The sequence below is a fragment of the Haliotis cracherodii genome, unplaced genomic scaffold (genome assembly GCF_022045235.1).
Source record: "Haliotis cracherodii isolate W230 unplaced genomic scaffold, xgHalCrac1.p SCAF_17, whole genome shotgun sequence".
Taxonomy (NCBI): domain Eukaryota; kingdom Metazoa; phylum Mollusca; class Gastropoda; order Lepetellida; family Haliotidae; genus Haliotis; species Haliotis cracherodii.
Genome location: NW_027266272.1, coordinates 3,631,999 through 3,655,522, shown reverse-complemented (window position 1 = coordinate 3,655,522; position 23,524 = coordinate 3,631,999). Strand labels below are relative to the sequence as shown.

The 23,524-nt window shown below is 42.3% G+C and overlaps 2 protein-coding genes across 2 annotated transcripts; both read right to left on the bottom strand.

Annotated features, from left to right (window-relative positions):
- Positions 1–4,377: 4,377 nt before the first annotated feature.
- On the bottom strand, positions 4,378–6,897 carry LOC139465117 (uncharacterized). The gene has a single exon (XM_071246805.1). The coding sequence runs from the start codon at positions 6,895–6,897 to the stop codon at positions 4,378–4,380; it is 2,520 nt and encodes an 839-aa protein (XP_071102906.1).
- A 6,550-nt stretch (positions 6,898–13,447) lies between these two features.
- Positions 13,448–19,666, bottom strand: LOC139464243 (polyunsaturated fatty acid 5-lipoxygenase-like). The gene is made up of 5 exons (XM_071245766.1): positions 19,608–19,666; positions 18,639–18,724; positions 17,869–18,016; positions 16,045–16,147; positions 13,448–14,325 (listed from the first exon to the last, which is right to left on the bottom strand). Exons 1-5 carry the CDS (start codon positions 19,619–19,621, stop codon positions 14,194–14,196), a joined length of 483 nt encoding a protein of 160 aa, XP_071101867.1. The 5' UTR covers positions 19,622–19,666; the 3' UTR covers positions 13,448–14,193.
- Positions 19,667–23,524: the final 3,858 nt, after the last annotated feature.

The window sequence follows — 23,524 nt, the reverse complement described above, 5'->3', positions numbered from 1 at the left end:
CCGGCATCCAGGCCTTGCAGCATCGCTGGCAAAAGTGTGTAAACCTGGAAGGGGACTATGTGGAGAAATAAATGAAAACCATCGGCTTGGTACGGGTCTTTCACAGTTAGGCTCAGAACTTTTCAGCCAGCCCTCGTAGCTGCAATGTAAATTTAACTAGAGTACAAAATGGTTTTCTGCCTCTAGCGTGTCTGCCATAATTACTATGTAAAAAATGGGTGCGCGTTGCTGCTTCTACTTTTACTGGCTAATGCAATTTTATAATGCTAGCCCACTGAGATACCATGCCACAGTTTAACATGAATACCCCACTCAAACACAGTATACTGACTCCGAGCCGACCAGTCCTAGTTTTATCCTCTTAATGTCGAGCGTCAGGCAGGAAAACTGCAAGTACCATCTTTTTATGTCTTTGGTATGCCGCGGACGAGGATCGAGTCTGTAATATTAGGCCTATAGTGTTTTAGGTATGCAGTTTTAGATCTGCAGTGTTGGGCCTGTATTGTCGGGCCTTTAGTGTTGGGCCTGTAGTGTTAGGCCTGTAGTGTTAGGCCTTTAGTGTTGGGCCTGTAGTGTTAGGCCTGTAGTGTGAGGCCTGCAGGGTTAGACCTGTTATGTTAGGCCTGTTGTGTGAGGCCTGCAGTGTTAGGCCTGTTGTGTGAGGCATGTTGTGTGAGGCCTGCAGTGTTAGGCCTGTTGTGTGAGGCCTGCAGTGTTAGGCCTGTTATGTTAGGCCTGCAGTGTTAGGCCTGCAGAGTAAGGCCTGTTGTGTTAGGCCTGTTATGTTAGGCCTGCAGTGTTAGGCCTGTTGTGTTAGGCTTGCAGTGTTGGGCCCTGTTGTGTTAGGCCTGCAGAGTAAGGCCTGTTGTGTTAGGCCTGTTATGTTAGGCCTTCACTGTTAGGCCTGTAGTGCTAGGCCTGTTATGTTAGGCCTGCAGTGTTAGGCCTGCAGTGTTAGGCCTGCAGAGTAAGGCCTGTAGTGTTAGGCCTGTTATGTTAGGCCTGCAGTGTTAGGCCTGCAGTGTTAGGCCTGCAGAGTAAGGCCTGTTGTGTTAGGCCTGTTATGTTAGGCCTGCAGTGTTAGGCCTGCAGTGTTAGGATTGCAGTGTTGGGCCCTGTTGTGTTAGGCCTGCAGAGTAAGGCCTGTTGTGTTAGGCCTGCATTGTGAGGCCTGTTGTGTGAGGCCTGTTGTGTGAGGCCTGCAGTGTTAGGCCTGCAGAGTAAGGCCTGTTGTGTTAGGCCTGTTGTGTGATGCATGTTGTGTGAGGCCCGTTGTGTGAGGCCTGTTGTGTGAGGCCTGCAGTGTGAGGCCTGTTGTGTGAGGCCTGCAGTGTGAGGCCTGTTGTGTGAGGCCTGTTGTCTGAGGCCTGTTGTGTGAGGCCTGCAGTGTGAGGCCTGTTGTGTAAGGCCTGCAGTGTTAGTGCTGCAGGGTTAGGCCTATATTGTCGGGCCTATAAGTGTGAGGCCTGTTGTGTGAGTCCTGTTGTGTGAGGCCTGTTGTGTGAGGCCTGTTGTGTAAGGCCTGCAGTGTTAGTGCTGCAGGGTTAGGCCTGTATTGTCGGGCCTTTAAGTGTGAGGCCTGTTGTGTTAGGCCCCTTCGTTAACGTTGAACATCATAGATCAGCATAGTGATGACTCACTTCCTTCAAGCGAGACAAGGCAGAATATTTATTTTCAAGAACATTCAAACTGTATTTATGATGGGCGTTGCTGGCACTAGAGCGGTAACTTCCTTGTATGTTAATTGAAATGGGTAGTGTTAATTTCAAGTGTACCGTGTATCTAGTACATAGAAATGGATCCGGGTTTATTCAATTTCAGCTGTGCGGTCAGACCCTTTGGTGGAACGTTGGGGCGACGGGACTTATGGGTGATTGAATGGTAATGTAATTTTAAACAACACAACGCTCAGTATGCTCCCAACCGTATGTTATTATTAGTATGTATTTGTATCAGGGGCGGTGGAGTAGCCTTGTGGCGATGACGAGCAATATATTTGTGTCGATTACTAAAATTATATTCTATGACACAACGTTACACTTTCTGCTTGATAGGGGGCGGTCGGGTAGCCTCTAGTGGTTAAAGCGTTCGCTCGTCACGCCGAAGATCCGGGTTAGATTCCCGACATGGGTACAGTGTGAAGCCCATTTCTGGTGTCCCCAGCCGTAATATTGTTGCATATGGTTAAGAACGGCGTAAAACAATACTCACTCACTCACTCATTCGTATCATCAGAGAGAATGGAGCTCTACTGGGGATAGTTACATTGAACATGTCGTCATCAATAGAGAGGGACGGCGCAGATGGTATGTACATCTCGGAGATAAACTTACTGTGTTTGAAATTAGAGGTGGTATAACGGATTTATAGCTCTAAATTTGATTTAAAACCGAACCGAAATTAAATTTAGAGCTATAAATCCGTTATACTTACGTTAATTTCAAAACACTAAGTTAATCGCCATTCTACCATGACAATTATATTAACAAGTTCAGCTTGAGCTCTTTCTTAGCGCTAGGTGGCAATGCGTGATGCGGTTGATACAGACGATGTCGGGGTGGATTCAGAGGCTCACAACTCCAGGAAGATTACAGGATAAAGGTCAGGCGGAGGGTCACCCTCATGTCCTGTTGCATCCTTTCGGCTCTTTCGGAAATAATTATAATTATTCGAAATTACATCCCCAAACCATCGTTTGCAGCCTCGCAAACAGGCCATTGAACCGAATCGATCTGGTTCACCGTGAAGCTATTTTCACAAATGATGAAAATCGTATCCACAGGTCGCACAATTTCAACCAATCACTGTGTAAGGGCCACCACAGTGACCTTCTGTTGCACGCATGCGTAGAGGAGCGTGAAATCGTAAGGTTGACTGTTCACAAAAGTCAACAGCTAGTATCTGTCTTCGTACAACACCGACTCCTCGTCAGATCAAAATCACCTCTTCTCTTCCATTGTGCAAGATGTCGGTTACCAGGCATCCACTACTGCCAGCTCAACCAAGTTAATCTTGCACCAGCTGTCAGGAGACCTTCAGCTACATCTTTCCTAATTTCCAATTTCCCATTTTTGCAATGTAACGGTAAACAATTACTCCCGGGAATACGTCAAGGTCGGTTCCATTGTTCGTGTGGGCAAAGGGTCTACGATCAAAACTCAAAAGGTAAACCAAGATGTTTTTATCTTATTGGTAATATATCAGTTTAACCACCACCAATACATAGTCTCCACAGATCCACACAGAGAGAGATCGCACAACATTTTAACAACAATTTGTTCAAACAAACATAACATTAGTCACAATAATAAGCATGTATCAGTGAATACAACTTAAAAATCTTTTTAAAATATTGTCAAATGTTGCAATAATATCCACCGGATTTCACATTAAACATAAATCCATCAAAATCAAATCGATACACGTTTGTAATTCACACAATGCCGACATAGCACCCAAGTCCCGATCTGGGAATTATCACTTTGTGATGTTCTAGCTTGAAAAGACAAATACGCAAGCTACAATACATAATATCACCCTTTTCTTTGCTGTGTGCTTATCAGAGCGTAAACATTGACAAGGGTATATAATTAGTGAATAGAGGTAGTGATACTCAAGGCCTCTCTCCACACATGTAACATTTATTAATAGGATGAAAATACTTATTATGAAAAGTAAGTTCACATATTATGGATTCTCATAACAATTACTATGATTTTGCCGATTTCAGATTTTGGGGCTCTTCTGGTTTGCAAAGAATAGCATGTGTTTGAAAGTGATTTTGTATGGACTGGAATTTGAATGACACTATAGTGAACACGTCAGATACTATCATTCAATCAGTGTACGCATATGTTGATATGAGTGAGTGAGTGTGGTTTTACGCCGCTTTTAGCAATATTCCAGCTATATCACGGCGGGGAAACACCAGAAATGAGCTTCACACATTGTACCCATGTGGGGAATTGAACCTGGGCCTTCGGCGTGATAAGCGAACGCTTTAACCACTAGGCTACCTCACCGTCCCTGTCGATATAAATTATCTCTATGTATACGGAACACAACATTAAACAATCTCCTGAAATTTAGCTGTTCTTTTGTTTCTCAGTATGCAGGCCCCTCGCCTGCCTTAATGTTCGAGGGCGATGACGAGCAATATATTTGTGTCGATTATTATTATATTCCATGACACGACGTTACACGTTACACTGCTTGATAGGGGGCGGTCGGGTAGCCTAGGGGTTAAAGCATTCGCTCGTCACGCCGAAGACCCGGGTTCGATTCCCGACAAGGGTACAATGTGTGAAGCCCATTTCTGGTGTGCTCCGCCTTGATATTGCTGGAATATTGTTAAAAGCGGCGTAAAACCATACTCACTCACTCACTCACTTTCTGTTTGACAGAGGAACACATGCTCACCAGCTCCCGCCTGTCCTTTTGACGCCAATATTCTCGCACTGTCTTGGAGAGCCGTCTGCAAAAATCCTCTTCCGTAGCTGCTCTGTCCTCATGGCTCAAAACGAGGCTAAGCACGCGAGGAATGGAGCAGACGATCAGAGATGACAAGACACTGACGATGACCGATATGTGGTGATGTGTATTGAAGTCGTGAATCAGATGCACAGTAGTAGTGATGAGGAGACAGATGGCTGTTAGCTTCAGCAAGGACAGGAACACGCACACTCGGAATGGCCGATGTTTTTCTATAACTGTCTCAAACAGATCCTTTGGTACTCCCGGACGGCTGTCACAAGTCCTCACGTACGGCACCTGCACAGAACTGTCACCCATGTTAGTCACGTGCTCCTCCGGGATGGCTGCGTTTTCCACGACTGCCACCATCTTCCTGATCTTCGTCGACCTAGTTGGTGTTTTAGAACTTTCGGGATGCTCTTTTTGTAGATTTTTACTCACTTTTATGGTTTTTGTAAAGAGGTTCATATAACCAATATCTATGTCCCTGACTGTCTTCCATACATAATACAGACACGTGACGGCGAAGGTCACATAACCAAACGCGATGTTGGGGTAGGCAATGACCCCGATGTAGGTGAAGGTCATGACTCCAAACATGAAGGTGAAGCTGGAAATGAAGATGGCACAGGATGTATACAATGTGTACACGAGAACCACACCTGTCGCCACTGAAGCCGGGAACCTCAGAAGACGTAGACCTCTAGCGACAGGACTCTTAGAATTGTTCAACCAGCCAACACTGTTGAATGTTTCCAGGACCAACTTGATATACACTCGCAAGATAAGCGTGAAGAAGTACACAATGGGGATCCCATAATACACCACGCAGAGCAGAGTCTCGACCAAGCAGACGACAATATACACAGTACAAATAAATACCATCAATAGATATTTAACAACTGCTGGTAGAGAGTCTAATTTGGCTGAGATATTTTGAAGACGTGTATATTGGACTTTCGACATAGAGCTCCAGAATTCAATGTTGATCAGTAGGAATAGGTTTGCCTTAAGAACCCTTGACACCAGTTTGTAGCTGTTGTCCTCACTGGAGCAATTGAGTCCTCCCAGACGCGATGTTCTCACCAGGCCTAACCACAGGGGGGTCCAGATCTTGGTGGGACACTGGTGAAGGACGTTGCACATGGCCTGGGACAGGTTTCTCGGTAAACAGAAGAGGAGAGTTCCTACGACGAAATACACGCAATGGAGGACGTACGGACCCCCTAGGGCTGTGAACACGTTCCGTCGACTCAACTCCATGCCAAAGAACACAGCAGAGTAACCTATAGGAACGTTGGCCTTGATGCTGTCCTGTAAATACTGAAATTCACTTGTGTAGTAAGCATACAGACGGACGTACGTGATGGCAGGGGATAGATATATGAACAACAAACGTTGTATGCGCGACGTCATGTGGGGGTGACGTTTGAGATGGGGAAACATCCGGGTAAATATTGACGAGAACGTCACAGGACTGCGCTTGCCCTGATAAAGCCAGATGACGTCATGGGAGATGTCCATTTCCAGAGTGCTGGTCCGTTCCATGTCAGCTTGGCTCGATGGGATGGACTTTGGGGACATGTTGTAGGACATGGCACACAACCAGATCGGGAAGTAAAAAAGTCCGATAACGCCAAGTACGGAGGGTAGTGAGGTCGTTGTGAACGTCGGTTCTCGGGGCGGTTCGGTGCAAATAGCAGGACGCAAGCGGGTGGCAGTGTCAAATTTTAATCGGCAGCACTTGTTGACCAGAATTCTCGTCTTGATGCCCAAAGAGTTGGCGATGACGTCAGAGAGAGGAAGTTTATGTTTGATTTCCTGATAGCACCAAATGCTGTGGTTGTAATCGGCGTTCACGACACTGAGTGTAGTTTTTATCATGTCACCAATTGCATCACTAATGGCCTGTGTTGTCGCCTTACTGCCAAGATGCACGCGACAGTTCCGGGGATACACATGCAACTTCACAGCGAGGCTATCCGTGAAGCTGTCAAGGATACCAAGGGAGAGAACTCTGTAATCCCTGGGCCAGGATAGAAAAGCCGCGGCTCCCGATGGTGTACCAAATGTCCACATCCACTCTAAGGGTCGGAAGGCAAGCTTTGTCTTCGACGCAAACGACGTATTCAACAACGATATCGTCATGTACACGACTCTCGGGTTGTGTGACCTTCCAAGGTAAGCGAAGTCATCGGCACTGTCATCGTCGACGGTGAAGACGCATTGCGACGTTGTAGGCGACGCTCCCGTGGTTTTTGCTGGAATATCTGCCGTGTCAGGTTCAGAGTTGTTGGTTAGTACTGAAGGCGTGCCGCTGGTCGCTGCAGGGATGGTGCCTACCGATGTGACAGACGTTGACGCTACACTCCACGCCAACGACACGCAAACCCAAACAGTCAGGTCCTGGTATAAGGTTGGCATTTCTTATCTGAAATAAATATGGATGGAAAAAGGAGTCACTAAAATAAACTTTTTTTAAATTGTTTCAACACAACGCTTTTACAGACGCGAATACGTAAAAAGGATTGGGTAGATGTCAACACACTCACTTGGCCCTCGACCTATATTCAGTGCAATGCAACAGTGAAGATTCGAGTTAGAATTGGTCTTCGGCGACTAACGACATCGGGTGGTCAGGCTCGTTGACTTGGTTGATGCATCTCATCGTATCCCAATTGCGTAGATCGATTCTCATGGTGTAAATCACTGGATTGTCTTGTCCCGACTCGATTATTTATAGACCGCATCATAGAGCTTGAATATTGCTGAGAGCGGCATTAAACAACAAACAAACAAGCAAACACACAAACAAACAATACCATGAAACTCCATGCACATCTTTCGGCGTGACGGCCACGAAGGATTAGCTCCAAGACAAGGAAGCAATTCAGGGTTCCAATGTTCAAATTATACGACATAACCGGATAACTACAACCACGGTGTAACTTACCCGGATAACTACAACCAGTGTGTAACTCACCCGGATAACTACAACCATTGTGTAACTCACCCGGATAACTACAACCTTAGTGTAACTTACACGGATAACTACAACCATGGTGTAACTTACTCGGATAACTACAACCATGGTATAACTTACCGGATAACTACAAGCATGGTGTAACTTACTGGGATAACTACAAGCATGGTGTAACTTACTGGGATAACTATAACCATGGTGTAACTCACCCGGATAACTACAACCATTGTGTAACTCACCCGGATAACTACAACCTTAGTGTAACTTACACGGATAACTACAACCATGGTGTAACTTACTCGGATAACTACAACCATGGTATAACTTACCGGATAACTACAACCATGGTGAAACTTACCCGGATAACTACAACCATGGTGTAACTTACCCGGATAACTACAACCATGTTATAACTTACCGGATAACTATAACCATGGTGTAACTTACCCGGATAACTACAACCATGGTGTAACTTACTCGGATAACTACAACCATGGTGTAACTTACTCGGATAACTACAACCATGGTATAACTTACCGGATAACTACAACCATGGTGAAACTTACCCGGATAACTACAACCATGGTGTAACTTACCCGGATAACTACAACCATGTTATAACTTACCGGATAACTATAACCATGGTGTAACTTACCCGGATAACTACAACCATGGTGTAACTTACTCGGATAACTACAACCATTGTGTAACTTACCCGGATAACTACAACCATGGTGTAACTTACCCGGATAACTACAACCATGGTGTAACTTACCCGGATAACTACAACCATGGTGTAACTTACCCGGATAACTACAACCATGGTGTAACTTACCCGGATAACTACAACCATGGTGTAACTTACCCGGATAACTACAACCATGGTGTAACTTACCCTGATAACTACAACCATGGTGTAACGTACCCAGATAACTACAACATGGTGTAACTTACCCGGATAACTACAACCATGGTGTAACTTACCCGGATAACTACAACCACGGTGTAACTTACCCGGATAACTACAACCATGGTGTAACTACAACCATGGTGTAACTTACCCGGATAACTACAACCATGGTGTAACTTACCCGGATAACTACAACCATGGTGTAACTTACCCGGATAACTACAACCATGGTGTAACTTACCTTGATAACTACAACCATGGTGTAACTTACCCGGATAACTACAACCATAGTGTAACTTACCCGGATAACTACAACATGGTGTAACTTACCCGGATAACTACAACCATAGTGTAACTTACCCGTATAACTACAACCATAGTGTAACTTACTGGGATAACTATAACCATGGTGTAACTTACCTGGATAACTACAACCATTGTGTAACTTACTGAGATAACTACAACCATGGTGTAACTTACCTGGATAACTACAACCATGGTGTAACTTACCCGGATAACTACAACCATGGTGTAACTTACCTGGATAACTACAACCATGGTGTAACTTACCCGGATAACTACAACCATGGTGTAACTTACCTGGATAACTACAACCATGGTGTAACTTACTGGGATAACTACAACCATGGTGTAACTTACCCGGATAACTACAACCATTGTGTAACTTACCCGTATAACTACAACCATGGTGTAACTTACCCGGATAACTACAACCACGGTGTAACTTACCCGGATAACTACAACCATGGTGTAACTTACTGGGATAACTACAACCACGGTGTAACTTACCCGGATAACTACAACCATGGTGTAACTTACCTGGATAACTACAACCATAGTGTAACTTACCTTGATAACTACAACCACGGTGTAACTTACCCGGATAACTACAACCATGGTGTAACTTACCTGGATAACTACAACATGGTGTAACTTACCCGGATAACTACAACCATGGTGTAACTTACCTGGATAACTACAACCATGGCGTAACTTACCCGGATAACTACAACATGGTGTAACTTACCCGGATAACTACAACCATGGTGTAACTTACCTGGATAACTACAACCATGGTGTAACTTACCTGGATAACTACAACCATGGTGTAACTTACCTGGATAACTACAACCATAGTGTAACTTACCCGGATAACTACAACATGGTGTAACTTACCCGGATAACTACAACATGGTGTAACTTACCCGGATAACTACAACATGGTGTAACTTACCCGGATAACTACAACATGGTGTAACTTACCTGGATAACTACAACCATGGTGTAACTTACCTGGATAACTACAACCATAGTGTAACTTACCTGGATAACTACAACCATAGTGTAACTTACCTGGATAACTACAACCATGGTATAACGTACCCGGATAACTACAACCATGGTGTAACTTACCTGGATAACTAAAACCATGGTATAACGTACCCGGATAACTACAACCATGGTGTAACTCACCCGGATAACTACAACCATAGTGTAACTTACCCGGATAACTACAACCATGGTTTAACTTACCCGGATAACTACAACATAGTGTAACTCACCCGGATAACTACAACCATGGTGTAACTCACCCGGATAACTACAACCATGGTGTAACTTACCCGGATAACTACAACCATGGTGTAACTTACCTGGATAACTACAACCATAGTGTAACTTACCTGGATAACTACAACCATGGTGTAACTTAGCCGGATAACTACAACCATGGTGTAACTTACCCGGGTAGTAATCACGGGATTAAAGCTCAGCGATGTTTATCGCTAGCAAAATGGATTTGTTGAAAAGCGCAATTTGCAAGTTTTGTCATAACTGTAATTAACATTCTTATCGGCGGAATGGCTTGTGTTCACTTTATAAGTATCATCACTATGAAAGGGAGAGATGCATGTCCCAGATTGTATTGATCTGTCTTCTTGTGAACATTTTAAATAAACAACCAGTCAACCGCTGCTGAAATAGATTACACTACATCAATACATTAAGATTTTTTCCCTCAGAAGCGAGAATCTTAAGGTACATTTTAAAAAAACAACAACGTTCATGTCTTATATGCTGATATATGTGGCAGTCCATCAGGAAATACAATTCATCCCCGCACTGTCAGTTTTAAAACAAATTGGGCACGAAAAGCTTCAAGTGGAGTAACTGGTCAAGTCTAGTGTCAATATAATATTATGCATAATTATGCATCACTGACTTATATTTGCCGACGTTGCTCTTCATTGTTTTTTAAAATGGACTCGCTACACGGATAGCGTCTTGGAAAATTGTAAACACTAAAAAGACAGCATCAAAGGTACATGTAGACTAACACTTCGTCTCTGAACAGATATAATTTTAACAGAAACAAACAATAACATGAAAACGAGCCACAGCAAGATGGGAGATGTGGGAAATCTAGACTTGCTTAATTTCGGCTGATAGAATTACATAAAGGACTGAGCGGGACTGTGCGACAGACTATTTCAAAGTTTGTAAAATTAGTTTGGAAACGCCCTTGTCGGATATTTGGCGAATTGGATCATTTTTGTTCAATTGAACGAGTGTCGACTTAGTCAATGAATGTTCCACCATAATAATACAAACATCATACAATTTTAATCTTTGATAAATTCTAGACGGAGGAAGCAAATCGTTACCTTATATTCCCCAAGGCTTTCGTGTAATTTCCTCTGCAGTCGTTCTGTCAGTTTCAGCGTTCGCGTTGCCGCAGTAGTCAGGGGGAATTCCCTATCTTTCCGACTTGCGGTCGGAATGTCGGCGAACAATACATGAACTACGTTACTCAATAGCATCAACTACCCCTGCTCAGATGACGGCAAGCGACGATGTCAAGTTATTTATGGATATTTATTCAGTGCCTTGTTTCTAAAGGTGTGTGTTCTGTTCACGAACATGTATTTCACTATGAGCTGGCCCGGGTTGTCATGATAAACTCTGGCACGTTTAGTGTTTGTTTGTTGTTTAAAGGGACTATAAAAAAAAGAAAGTACCCACGGAAATGAAAAAAACTGTTTTTTTCGACCTCAGATCTTAAATAAATGCAGTTAATATACAAAATATGTAAATATTCAAACAACTAAATTAGTACTAATTGGGCCGTGGCACAAAAAAAGCGTATCAAATGTTTTTATGCCTTTTTACAGGTAAAAGTGTGTATAAATGTGAATAAGACAGACTATTGTGAAACAGGGCATAACCAGGTGTAAGTAGTTCTAGGTGACCTATGACACCTTGACGACAGGTGAGAACAGGTGCATAATGCCTATAGTCTGTTTCTGCTATGTCAATTTGGACTTAGTTTTATTTTTGAATGTTGAAAGTGCCGACAAATTACCTCCTGTAAAGTACATTTTGTATTGTTCACTGAGATCAAACTAGCAAATCCATACTAGTACTTTTCGAGTTGTTTGGGTATTTCGTATTTACAGCTATGTAACACTTTGTGTCGATTTTTAAATTGAGAAAAACAGTTTTTTTTCATTTCCGTGAGTACTTTAGTGGGTCGATTGTTCGATCCTCTACCGCGCCATTTAGAATATGACATAAGGACTGGTCGGCTTTGAACAGCATGTCAGTTGTATCACTCCCTCACGACCCTTTAGCTAAATTGTCTGGGTGTGGGTGGGTGGGTGGGTGTTGGGTGTGGTTGTGGTGGTTGGTGGATGGGTGGGTGGGTGGGGGTGTGGAGGGGGTGGGTGGGGTGGGGTATCGATTGTTCGAGCCTCTACCGCGCCATTTAGAATATGACACAAGGACTGGTCGGCTCTCCGTCAGTTAAAACTGCCGCATGGTATCTCAGTGGGCCACCATTAACAAAGGTCTAGAACAACCAGCCATACACACAGGTGCATCATCGTCGCTGTGTGAGTTCAATAATTTTGAACACAGAGTTCAACGCCATGTCACCTCGCCTATGGTGAAGCTGACAAACCAGTTATCATAACCAGGGCAAATCTTGGTTTCGACCCACGATTATCAGATCATGAAGCATGACTAAAGGACGTCAATCTGCACGGCTTTTGCGGCGCCTTAGACGACTGTGCCACCCACGTACCCTGGATGAAAAAAGATAAGACAATAGAGGAAGCAGCTAATGCCAGAATCAGTTTTGGATTTGTTATTAGAAGACTATGTCCTTTCTAGGAAAAAATCCTCAATCGTTTGGTACTTTCCGGATATTCCGACTGTATTTCGTATTTCAACACTGTGTATTAAAGTCAAACGAACACAGTTGTAGCGACATTGTTTTTCTTTGACCCATGTGCCTTTGCGTTTTCTTATATAAGAAATATGTCGTCTGTATGTTCAATTTAACTTTTAAACCAATATCCTAAACTGGCTTGTTTAGAAGTTGGATTACTAAGTAAGGATAAGAATTTATGGATGAACAACTTCTATATTACAATTAAGAGCGACGTTTCGGGGTAGATTCTAACACCGTTATCGAGCAAGTGTTTCGGTGTAGGTTCTAACACCGTTATCAAGCAAGTGGTTCGGTGTAGGTTCCAACACCGCTATCAAGCAAGTGTTTCGGTGTAGGTTCCAACACCGTTATCAATCAAGTGTTTCGGTGTAGATTCCAACACCGTTATCAAGCAAGTGTTTCGGTGTAGGTTCTAACACTGTTATCAAGCAAGTGTTTCGGTGTAGGTTCCAACACCGTTATCAAGCAAGTGTTTCGGTGTAGATTCCAACACCGTTATCAAGCAGCTGATGAACCTGGCATTATTGGCGTCACGGAGTTGAGTCGATACATTTGTCTGCCAACCCCGCATCATTGAGAAATGAAAGCGATAGGCGCCGCAATGAGCCTCTACCTCCCCTAAATAGACTGGTCCCTGGTTGTATTTGCGCTGTAGAAGCTTTGTGATATATGGAGTCGGGGGACAAGTTACGGTAATCAAAAAAACACATTCGAAGACAAATTTAAGTAACACAAATGAATGTTTGGCAACTTTCAGTGCCTGTCCACTTTCGGTGGTATCTTATCTTGAAATATTACAAAACATATTTTTTTAATAAACTTTGCACCGACTTCAAACATATTTCTTTATTAACCACCAACTGTATAATATCAACGTTTAACACAATCATGACATGTTCCCACATGGAAATAAGTGTATACTTAGTATATATTTTCAAATACACCTAAATCACATAGATCTTTGAGACATATCTACATTTTGAAATCCATATAATTTGATAAATGTCGGAAACGTTGGCACAAGAACACCGCATGTTTCTCTCGATGGTCGCAAGTACCGAGTCGGACATCATTCCAAGAAGCAGAGGTAGCCATTAAGAGGATGTTCTCATATCTATTGCTATGGGACAGTTAACAAGACATATCATCAGTTAATCGATTTCGTTTTCCAAACTGCCGTGCAAAAGAAAAAAATACACTTGTAAATTGGATTTGATCAAACAATTACAAATGTTATCAAAACGTCACCTTGCTGAAACAATCGCCGAAACACTACAAAGTTTAGGCCCAAAACACAACTATAATACCCGTATCAAATACATCACCATCGAATAACCATAACGTGTCTGTTTTATTTTTAGCCACCATCAAACATGCGTATATAAATACTTTCTTTTGCCTGGCAAAACCTCAAAATTCAATACAGGATCCAAATTTTGATAATTGACTGTATTATATTATTTAGTAAGCGGTAGGTGAATATTTACATCAACATGAATGTGTCCTTCATAATAAGATTTTTTTAAGAAAAAGTGTGTCGATTTCAATGAAGTCTTGATTAGTCCCTCTGGTCGGTCAGCCATTGTGAGGAAGTGGTGTGTATTTATACAGCTTCACCGTCGTCGACAGTGATCCACTTCCGTGCTTCGTGGACAGCCAGCAGTGACAGGGGAACTCGTACACGCCAACCCCATCCTCTATGGTGATCTGGCAACAGAGATCATACATCTTCTCAAGCAGCTGTCTTATATAGCGATTGTCCTATTAGTGAATACAAAGATTGAAAAAATGTTTTGTGAGAATAATGCATGGTTGTTCACATTAAATGGACTCCTGTCCGGATTTGGGTAGAGATTATTTCAGATATACCTCTGTTGTCCTCATCTCGAAGAGGTCAGGTGAAATGGTGTTTAGCGATTATTGCACTTATATAACGACGTGCATCACGTGTGTGTGTGTGTGTGTGTGTGTGTGTCTGCTTGTACTAGTCCGGACTGATGACGATTAATAATGCTAGCACACTGAGGTACCATGCCGCAGTTTAACATGAATACCCCACTCGGACACAGTATACTGACTCCGAGCTGATCAGTCCTTGTTTTAGCCCATTAATGCCGAGCGCCAGACAGGGTAACAACAAGTACCATCTTTTATCGTCTTTTGGTATGACGCGGCCGGAGATCGAACCCCGGACCTTCCGCTCTCCGGGCGGACGCTCTACCACTAGACCACGGAGGCGGTTCTCATCTCGAGGAGTAAGCGCATAACGAAGATACATTAATTTACACTATTAGAAAAAAGAAGGACCATCCAATGTGTTCCTATTACTACAGTGAATCTGTAGTAGTATATTGTATATGTATCGGTTTTTTTCATTACAATTATAACGTGTTCTACGTGTGACCTTATACGTTATGATGTCAACATATGTGGCGTATTGATGACACAGATTTCGGTAAGACGGGCATAAGCGGATACATTGTGTACATTCCAACCATTAAGCTCTTTCTTTAGACTTTCTGTCATCTCACACAGTAGTCACGGGTTATCTTAGATTCCAGACAGTAGTCACAGGTTATCTTAAATCTCACACAGTAATCGCAGGTTATCTTAGATCCTACACAGTAGTCACGGGTTATCTTAGATCTCACACAGTAGTCACAGGTTATCTTAGATCTCACACAGTAGTCACGGGTTATCTTAGATCTCACACAGTAGTCACAGGTTATCTTAGATCTCACAGTAGTCACGGGTTATCTTAGATCTCACACAGTAGTCACAGGTTATATTAGATCTCACACAGTGGGTAATCGGTATCGGATATCTCACACAGTAGTCACAGGTTATCTCAGATCTCACACAGTAGTCACAGGTTATCTCAGATCTCACACAGTAGTCACAGGTTATCTTAGATCTCACACAGTAGTCACAGGTTATCTTAGATCTCACACAGTAGTCACAGGTTATATTAGATCTCACACAGTGGACAATCGGTATCGGATATTTCGCACAGTGAACTCTTGTTATCTCATATCTCACATTGTAGACTACCATTATCTCATTTCTCAAGCAACCATTATCTCACATATTGGACATTTTTTATTGCATATCTCACATCGTTGACAAACATTATCTCATGTCACATGTGGTGGACAATCATTAGCTAACATCTCATAAAGGAAACAATAATTACCTCACATCTCACACAGTGGAGAATGATTATCTCATATCTCACACAGTGGACACTCGTTGTCCCAAACTCGTTGTCCCTTTGCTGGGTACGCAAAGTCAGACGACCTATGTCGACATACCAAGGGTTTCGACACAGAATGAGTACTGATACTGTGTAACATACACATGGGACTGTGAGGTTTTCGGAGATAACCATCAATCAGATGACGAGAGATTATTGAATGCAGGCCCTACCGTCTCGATGTACCAGCTGGGGTCGTCTCCATGAGTGTCATGGCGGATACGGATACTTCGTAAGTGGCCGACAGAGGGCGCGAACACTTCCACTTTGTCCACTCTGCAACGGACGGAACAAACGGTCAGTACAAGATAGAACACACGATTTGTACAAGATAGAACACACGATTGATACAAGACAGAACACACGATTGATATAAGACAAAACACACGATTGATACAAGACAGAACACACGATTGATATAAGACAAAACACACGATTGATATAAGACAGAACAGATGATTGATATAAGACAGAACACACGATTGATATAAGACAGAACACACGATTGATATAAGACAAAACCAAGATTGATACAAGTAGGCGACATTTTCCTTTTACGCGAAATGTACTTGTGCATTCCGGGTCAGGATTCGATGTCGGTACCCTGTGTATTTAGTAAGAGCCGACTAAAGGGGTACCGGGTGGTCACAGTGGATGTCAAAGATTGCGTCATACACCGAGTCGGATTCCCCGTGCTCCGATCCAGTGGTGTTTCCTAAAACCATCGACCAGTGATTTGAGTTGTGTTGCGGGCCGCTTGTGAGTGGTTGAGTGAGTATTGTTTTACGTCGTTTCAGTAACATCCCAGAAATATCACGACGTGGGACACCAGGAATGGGCTTCATGCATTGTACCGATGATGGGAATCAAACCCAGGTCTCCGGCGCGACGGGCAAACGCTTTATTCACAAAGCTGCTCCACCACCCTGGATCCAGGTGCCTGTAAGATTGCAAACTTCTATGAACACTCCCAGTCACTTACTTGTATTCTTACTATTAATGGGTCTAAACTTGTATTCATCTGAAAATGTTATGTCCCTGGGGAACGAAATGTTGACACGCCTTCACATGACTGAAATCCCCCATACTCGCCATTAGTCAGAGTACCAGGTCTGATTTCAATAAAATTGGGGTCTGTCGGGTAGCCTAGTGGTTAAAGCATTCGCTCGTCACGTCGAAGACCCGGGTTCGATTCCCGACATGGGTACAATGTGTGAAGCCCATTTCTGGTGACCTCCGCCGTGATATTGCTGGAATATTGCTAAAAGCGGCGTAAAACCATACTCACTCACTCACTCACTCACTCAATAAAATTGTGAACCAACGCTTTAATCTCACGGCTGCACCACAACCCCATGTTATAATGAGCTATATACACTCTGCGAATATTCCGGGTTCCGGTTGGGATTCAAGGTGATTCCGGTTGGTTGGTTTGTTGTTTTACGCCGCACTCAGCAATATTCCAGCTTTATGACGGGGGTCTGGTAATAATCGAGTCTGGGCCAGACAATACAGTGATTGACATCATGATCATCGATCCACGCAATTGGGATCGATGTCATGCTTCAACCAAGTCAGCGAGCCTGACCACCCGATCCCGTTAGTCGCCTCTTACGACAACCACAGTTGCGTTTTAGAACAAGCATTGTTTGCTAAAGATCTATTCTACCCCAGATCTTCACGGCTCGGGTGATTCCGGCTTAGGGTAGGTCAAAATCCAGTATGGTAGTTCGAGGCGACTAAAGAGATCGTGTCGTCTGGCTCGGTGACTTTGCTGATTGCTGATTGTTTAAGGACGCACTCAGCAATAGTCCAGCTATGTGGCCCAGACCTGCAATACTTCAGTTTGTAATAAACAGTGATTGCTATCAACATGGACCCACGCAGTTGGGTACGCTGACACGCACCATCAACCACGTTGCCGAGCCTGACCACATAATCCACTGTGTCGCCTCCTTCGACCAGTATAGGCTCTAGCTATTTTGAAATGTACTAACTGTCCTTGTCTGAACATGTGCTTGTTTTCTGCATTAAGATTCAGGTCATTCGTCACGCCTCCATCCCCTGTCATTGCCAAGAACACGTGGGAGTGGGTGCCGGCATGAGATATGCTGCCCGTCGCTATGGTTACCTGGAACTTCGTCACTGAAATGAAGACGTTCGTTATAACTCCTACTTTCCCGTACGCTGGGAATCACATGTTACGAGTATGTTTGTTTTGTTTGTTTGTTGTTTAACGCCGCACTCAGAAATATTCCAGGTATATGGCGGCGGTCTGTAAATAATCGAGACTGGACCAGACAATACAGTGATTGACATCATGAGCATCGATCCATGCAATTGGGATACGATAAAATGTATCAACGAAGTTAGCGAGCCTGACCGACCGATCCCGTTGGTCGCCTCTTACGACAAGCATAGTCGCCTTTTACGGGAAGCATGGATTGCTGAAGACCAATCCGGATCTTCTCGGATAGGGCCGCTTTGAACAGTATTCCAGTTATATCATGACGTGATGCAGGTCTTAGACGTTTACCACTTTGGTGAAACTCAGAAGCACGTGTGTGGTGCTGACATACATAAAACATAATCAGAGCGAATCTGGAAACGTTTCCTTGCATGCAAAGGGACGCAACTCTGCACAGCAAATGGTGGTGCCTTTGAGGAGCGATTCCCTCGTGCCGCTCTTATTAATGGGAATTTAAAGAACATGCATGTCCTTACTATCAGGATCGTACTGAAGAAACACTCCAAAGCAAATCCTTACTATCTCCAATAATGAGCCTTCTCTCTGCTACCGTTAATAGCCAAAGGCTCAGCAGAACAACGAAGACTCTCATCGTAACCATGACGCTGGAACAGAAGATGTCAGGGTAACCAAGGTGATGCCAAAGAATGTTATTGGTAACATAAACGATGGAACAAATAACTTCATGGTGACGTATGTGATGCCAAAAAGCATTTTGATAACTTAGACGACGGAACGCAGGATGGCATGGAATCCTTAAGACGGTAGCAGTTCCTGTTTCCTAAATGAATTTTAGACATACATGTAATTTAAGAAAACCCGAAGCATGAATTTTCTAATCTTCCCAAGTTTGCAAGGACACATGTGGAAAAAAGTCTCTTTTTAATTAAACTTTTCATCAATATTTAATTTTTGTTATTGTATTTTGTTTGTTGCAGACGTATTGTTTAAAAGGGGAAACATCTATAATTAAATAGAACTGTACGCTTGTCAGAGGACTTCACAAAGTATGTGCTCTAGACTACCACTGTCGATTTTACTTTTGTGGAAGCCTTGGTGGCTGAGTGGGTTAGATTGGTGACTTTGTGCTGTTGAGTAGGTGCCTCAGTCTGGCAGTGTGGGTTAGATCGGTGACTTTGTGCTGTCGAGTAGGTGCCTCAGTCTGGCAGTGTGGGTTCGAATCCCGGATGGGACTCAACCAAAAGAATCTGTACTTTACTGAGAAAGTGTTATCCCAAATATAAAATTTATTAAAAATCAAGACATTCAAAATACAAACTGTCAGTTGAGTGTAAATCTACATTTTGTTAAGGTTTACAATCATGTGTTTTTTCGTGACAAGTAGTGACATCCGTTTTAGAAACCCTAACTTCAGTCTTGTAGCGAACAATATTTCTATTCAGAGAGCTTACTTTACAGAAGGAAAGTAATATTCCGTGACAATATGAGGACATATGAACAGTCTGAGAGGTGTGAGTTGTCACTTACCACGTGTTGTCCATTAAATACTGTCTGCACTTTAGTGAATATCACTTGACCCGGTAAATAGAATGGATGAGAAAAGGCAGGTGGCCAATAAAACCAGGCCTTCGTTCTTTTATCTAAAAAACCTTTACGACTTCACCTGCTGACTCTCTTTCTGCTTTATAATGTCTGAATCAGGAGATAAACATGCTGTGTTTTCAAAGTAGAACTAGGTTACCTGTAAATTTAACTCCGCTAAATTAAATTTGGAACCGAACGCGCAGAGTGAGGTTTCAGTGATTAATTTAGCGCGGTTAAATCTTCAGGTAATTCTACATTAAAAACACAACATGTTTATCTCCATTCAACCATGACAAAAAAAACTCGAACTCATTACCAACCGACCCATTTAGTGGTCTCGTACGACAAGTATATTGGTGTTGGTGGTTAGAGTGATTGAATGATTGAGAGCATTTAAACGTTTGTGTGACATTTATGTTAGTCAGATTTGACAACAGACACTGTGACTTTCATCACGTGCAGTTTGACATTTATAGATACATATTTTCTTCGGTTCAGAAATATTCAGAAAAGACGACGAATGTAAATATTTTCACCCGTGCGTTTCTCTTTGGAGGGAGTATTAACAGGATCATAGGATACACTGCATCAATACAATACGTTTTTCTGCGAAAGAGAGATTTGCAAAATTTAAAGGCAAAATATACTTTAAAAAAGAGTTCATGTCTTATAGCCTGATTTATGTGGCAGTCTATAAAGAAATGTAATTCGCCCTCTAAACTGTCAGTGTTTTCACAAAATAGGCACAAACGTGTATCAAGTGGAGAAACTGGTCCACTAAAACGTCCAATGTCAATATAAATTGCATCTCTGACTTGTATTTGCCGACGTTACTCTTCAATATTTCTTTTACAATAGACTCACTACAAACATAGCGTCTCTGCAAATTGTAAACATTAAAAAGACAGTTTCAAAGGTTTTAGTATCAATATGGAAGCACCGCTGTCACCCACTTGCGTTGTGCTCAGAAAATTGCAACATTTTAATCATAAGATTATTAGGTGGGGTGAAATAGGGTTTGACGTTGCGTTCAAGATTATTATTGTGTGAGTGCTTATACAGCATACTGTCTCAGAGCCGACCAGTCCTTGTTTTAGCCCTTTAGTTCCGCATAATCATTACATAATCGAAGTGTTGACTTCGAGCTGCATTCCTTAATATGTGCGAAACTCCCACTTTGTACCTCTTCTTGAAAAGGTGAGTGGCGGTCTGTAAATAATCGAGTCTGGACCAACAAATCATATTTTTCATCAAAGATATAAGGAGCACACTACTTTTAAGTTAACATTGATTAAACACGGCTAGCCTGACCAGCCGATCCCGTTAGTCGCCTCTTACGACAAGCATAGTCGCCTTTAACGGCAAGCATGGGCTGCTGATGACCTACCCGGAGCTTCACGGATAGACAGTATTCTAGTCACATGGAAAGATCTTCACGGGTCTACCAGGCTTAATATACCAATGAGAGGACAGTGGGGTCTCACGCTGCTTTCAGCATCATTCCTGCAATACCAGAATGGTTCTCAGACGTACTCACGGCGGGAATTAAACCCAAGTTTAAGACATGCTAAACCACAGCCTTAATCACATGGCTAGCCCACCACACAAAGAGGGATGAAATTATCATGAATAATTCTTTATTGGATCATGACCTTTTATCTATACGTGATACATCGGAAGTTCAACATATACGTTTAAGTTTTCGCTGATATTTATCTTCATCACTGAAAGTTACTCCTTGTGTCTCACAGCAAGGCTACAACTTCCAGGAGAACAGAAATGCCTTGCTAGAGGCTAACACAATAAACCAACACCACGCCTGGCAAGGACTTTCATCGTTAGGCCTTTTATTAGTTAGTTAACAAAATCTTTACAAAAAATACAATGCAGGTGGCTGGAAATAATATATCGAAAAAATCAAACTCCCCAAACAATTGATTATTAATGAATGAAAACCAAGTTCAAAGAGGACGTCGGTGGTTGGACACTATTTTCAGCACCTGTCATCCTCGTAAACACCAATAAATTAGCAGCAAAAGTTGAGGACATTAACCCCCCTAACCTGTGTTGATGAGGGTTGATGGCCGACTATCCAGTAGTCTCAGGAGATACTCAGGGGTCGTTCACATCTGCCCAGAGGCCGATATTAGGACCCAAGTCTCCAGTCAATGTTAGTCAAAATTCCCAAATCATGTTATGACTTTGTAGAGGTAACTTATGTTTCAATGATAACAGGACCAATCAAGAGAAAGTGGCTTTGAAGCATAGTTATACATTACTGCACTGTAATACCTCAGAATTTAGGAAAATAAGAACATTAACAAAATCCCAACTTTGAACAAAATAATGATGCTTCCTGAATTTGCCTGTCAAGGGCACTTAGTTCAGCATCCTTGATAAATCCCTGTCACCAGTTGGCATACAGTAACCTTCTTGTCTTCAAAGCTGCTATTAGTACTCATCTCATTCGTGACATGAGTCATACCTAGAAATCTTCTCCCAAAGTCATTGTATTAGTTATTTAAGTTTTTGTTTGTCATTTTTTTACGAACATCAAGTCACTGAAATGAAAACATTACAGAAAAAAATACACTCTTAAATTATCTCAATAAAACGTAATCAAAATGCCCAGAGACTTGCTTCCTTTACAGACTGCAGTAATCTAGACTTGCCAACTATAACAGACTTGCATGGGCTGTTTCAAGGTCTGCATGACAGATTAGTTGTTTATGTAAACTAACTATCTAAAAATAAAGGCCTAGATTGATAAACTGTGCAATCCAGGGTAAGAAACATACCAAGTTTCAAATTGCCCCGACACTTATTGCCTTTGATGCAGACAGGCTGCACCAAATGTTGCTACATGGCCGTGTCTAGGCATGTAGAACCAAATTAAGCTGCTTTAAAGCAAGGACGTCAATGTACGAGAACCAAGAATATTCTTTCAGCCACAACTCACAATGAAATATAAGCACTGTCAATGCCAACTATCTTACATATGTAATATCTTCTCGAAACATAATCACTGGGAAAGTCTGTTTATCTCAAAAGACATTCTTTACACACAAATAACAATAAAAAAAGTCATTTATCACAAAGACCATCACAACAGTCAATCAGAAATGATCCCTAACATACTAATCCTAGTATTCCATGTGGTGTGGACTTTCTGGAATATCCGATAGCATTTCTCTCTCTGTCTACCATGGACCAGAAGTATTAAAAACAAATTCCCTTGCTTTGGTCCATGATGATAATAATATTAATAATAACCTGTATATATATGATGCTCCAAATCCATCCCCTGAAGCATGATCAAAGCACTACATTATCACCGCGGCCAATGGACCAGTTTGCACACGACACTCTTTATCCGTCCTTGGGACCAACCATTTCATATGCAGGGAGGAGGGTGTTGCTGATTTTTTCAAAATAATAATCTGTTCCATAAATTGCTGTAAAGAAATAAAAATGCTGGATTTAAAGAAAGTGTTGTTCAGAGAAAAGAAATGTTTGTCTTGAAGCAATGACAGAATTAAATATTCTGTCTCTAAAAGAAATCTCAGGTCTCCCTGACCTCCCTCCTGAATACTACATGGTCTGTTCCTTAGCCATGTTAGTATGAACCATGATCACAAATTAGCTTCGTGTTGGGGAGTCAGGTCCTTCAGCAAAGCATGGACACAGGGCATCACTGGACCTTCGGTTAAAGACAATTTACAAGCAAGGCCATTATTTTGTAGGTTTGGTCCTGACTCTATTACAAACAAACAAGAAGGAAAAAAATATTATTACAAAAATACATTTTTTTGTTGAAAACCCATCAATGCCACAAAAAATCATCAACTCCAGTGTTGATA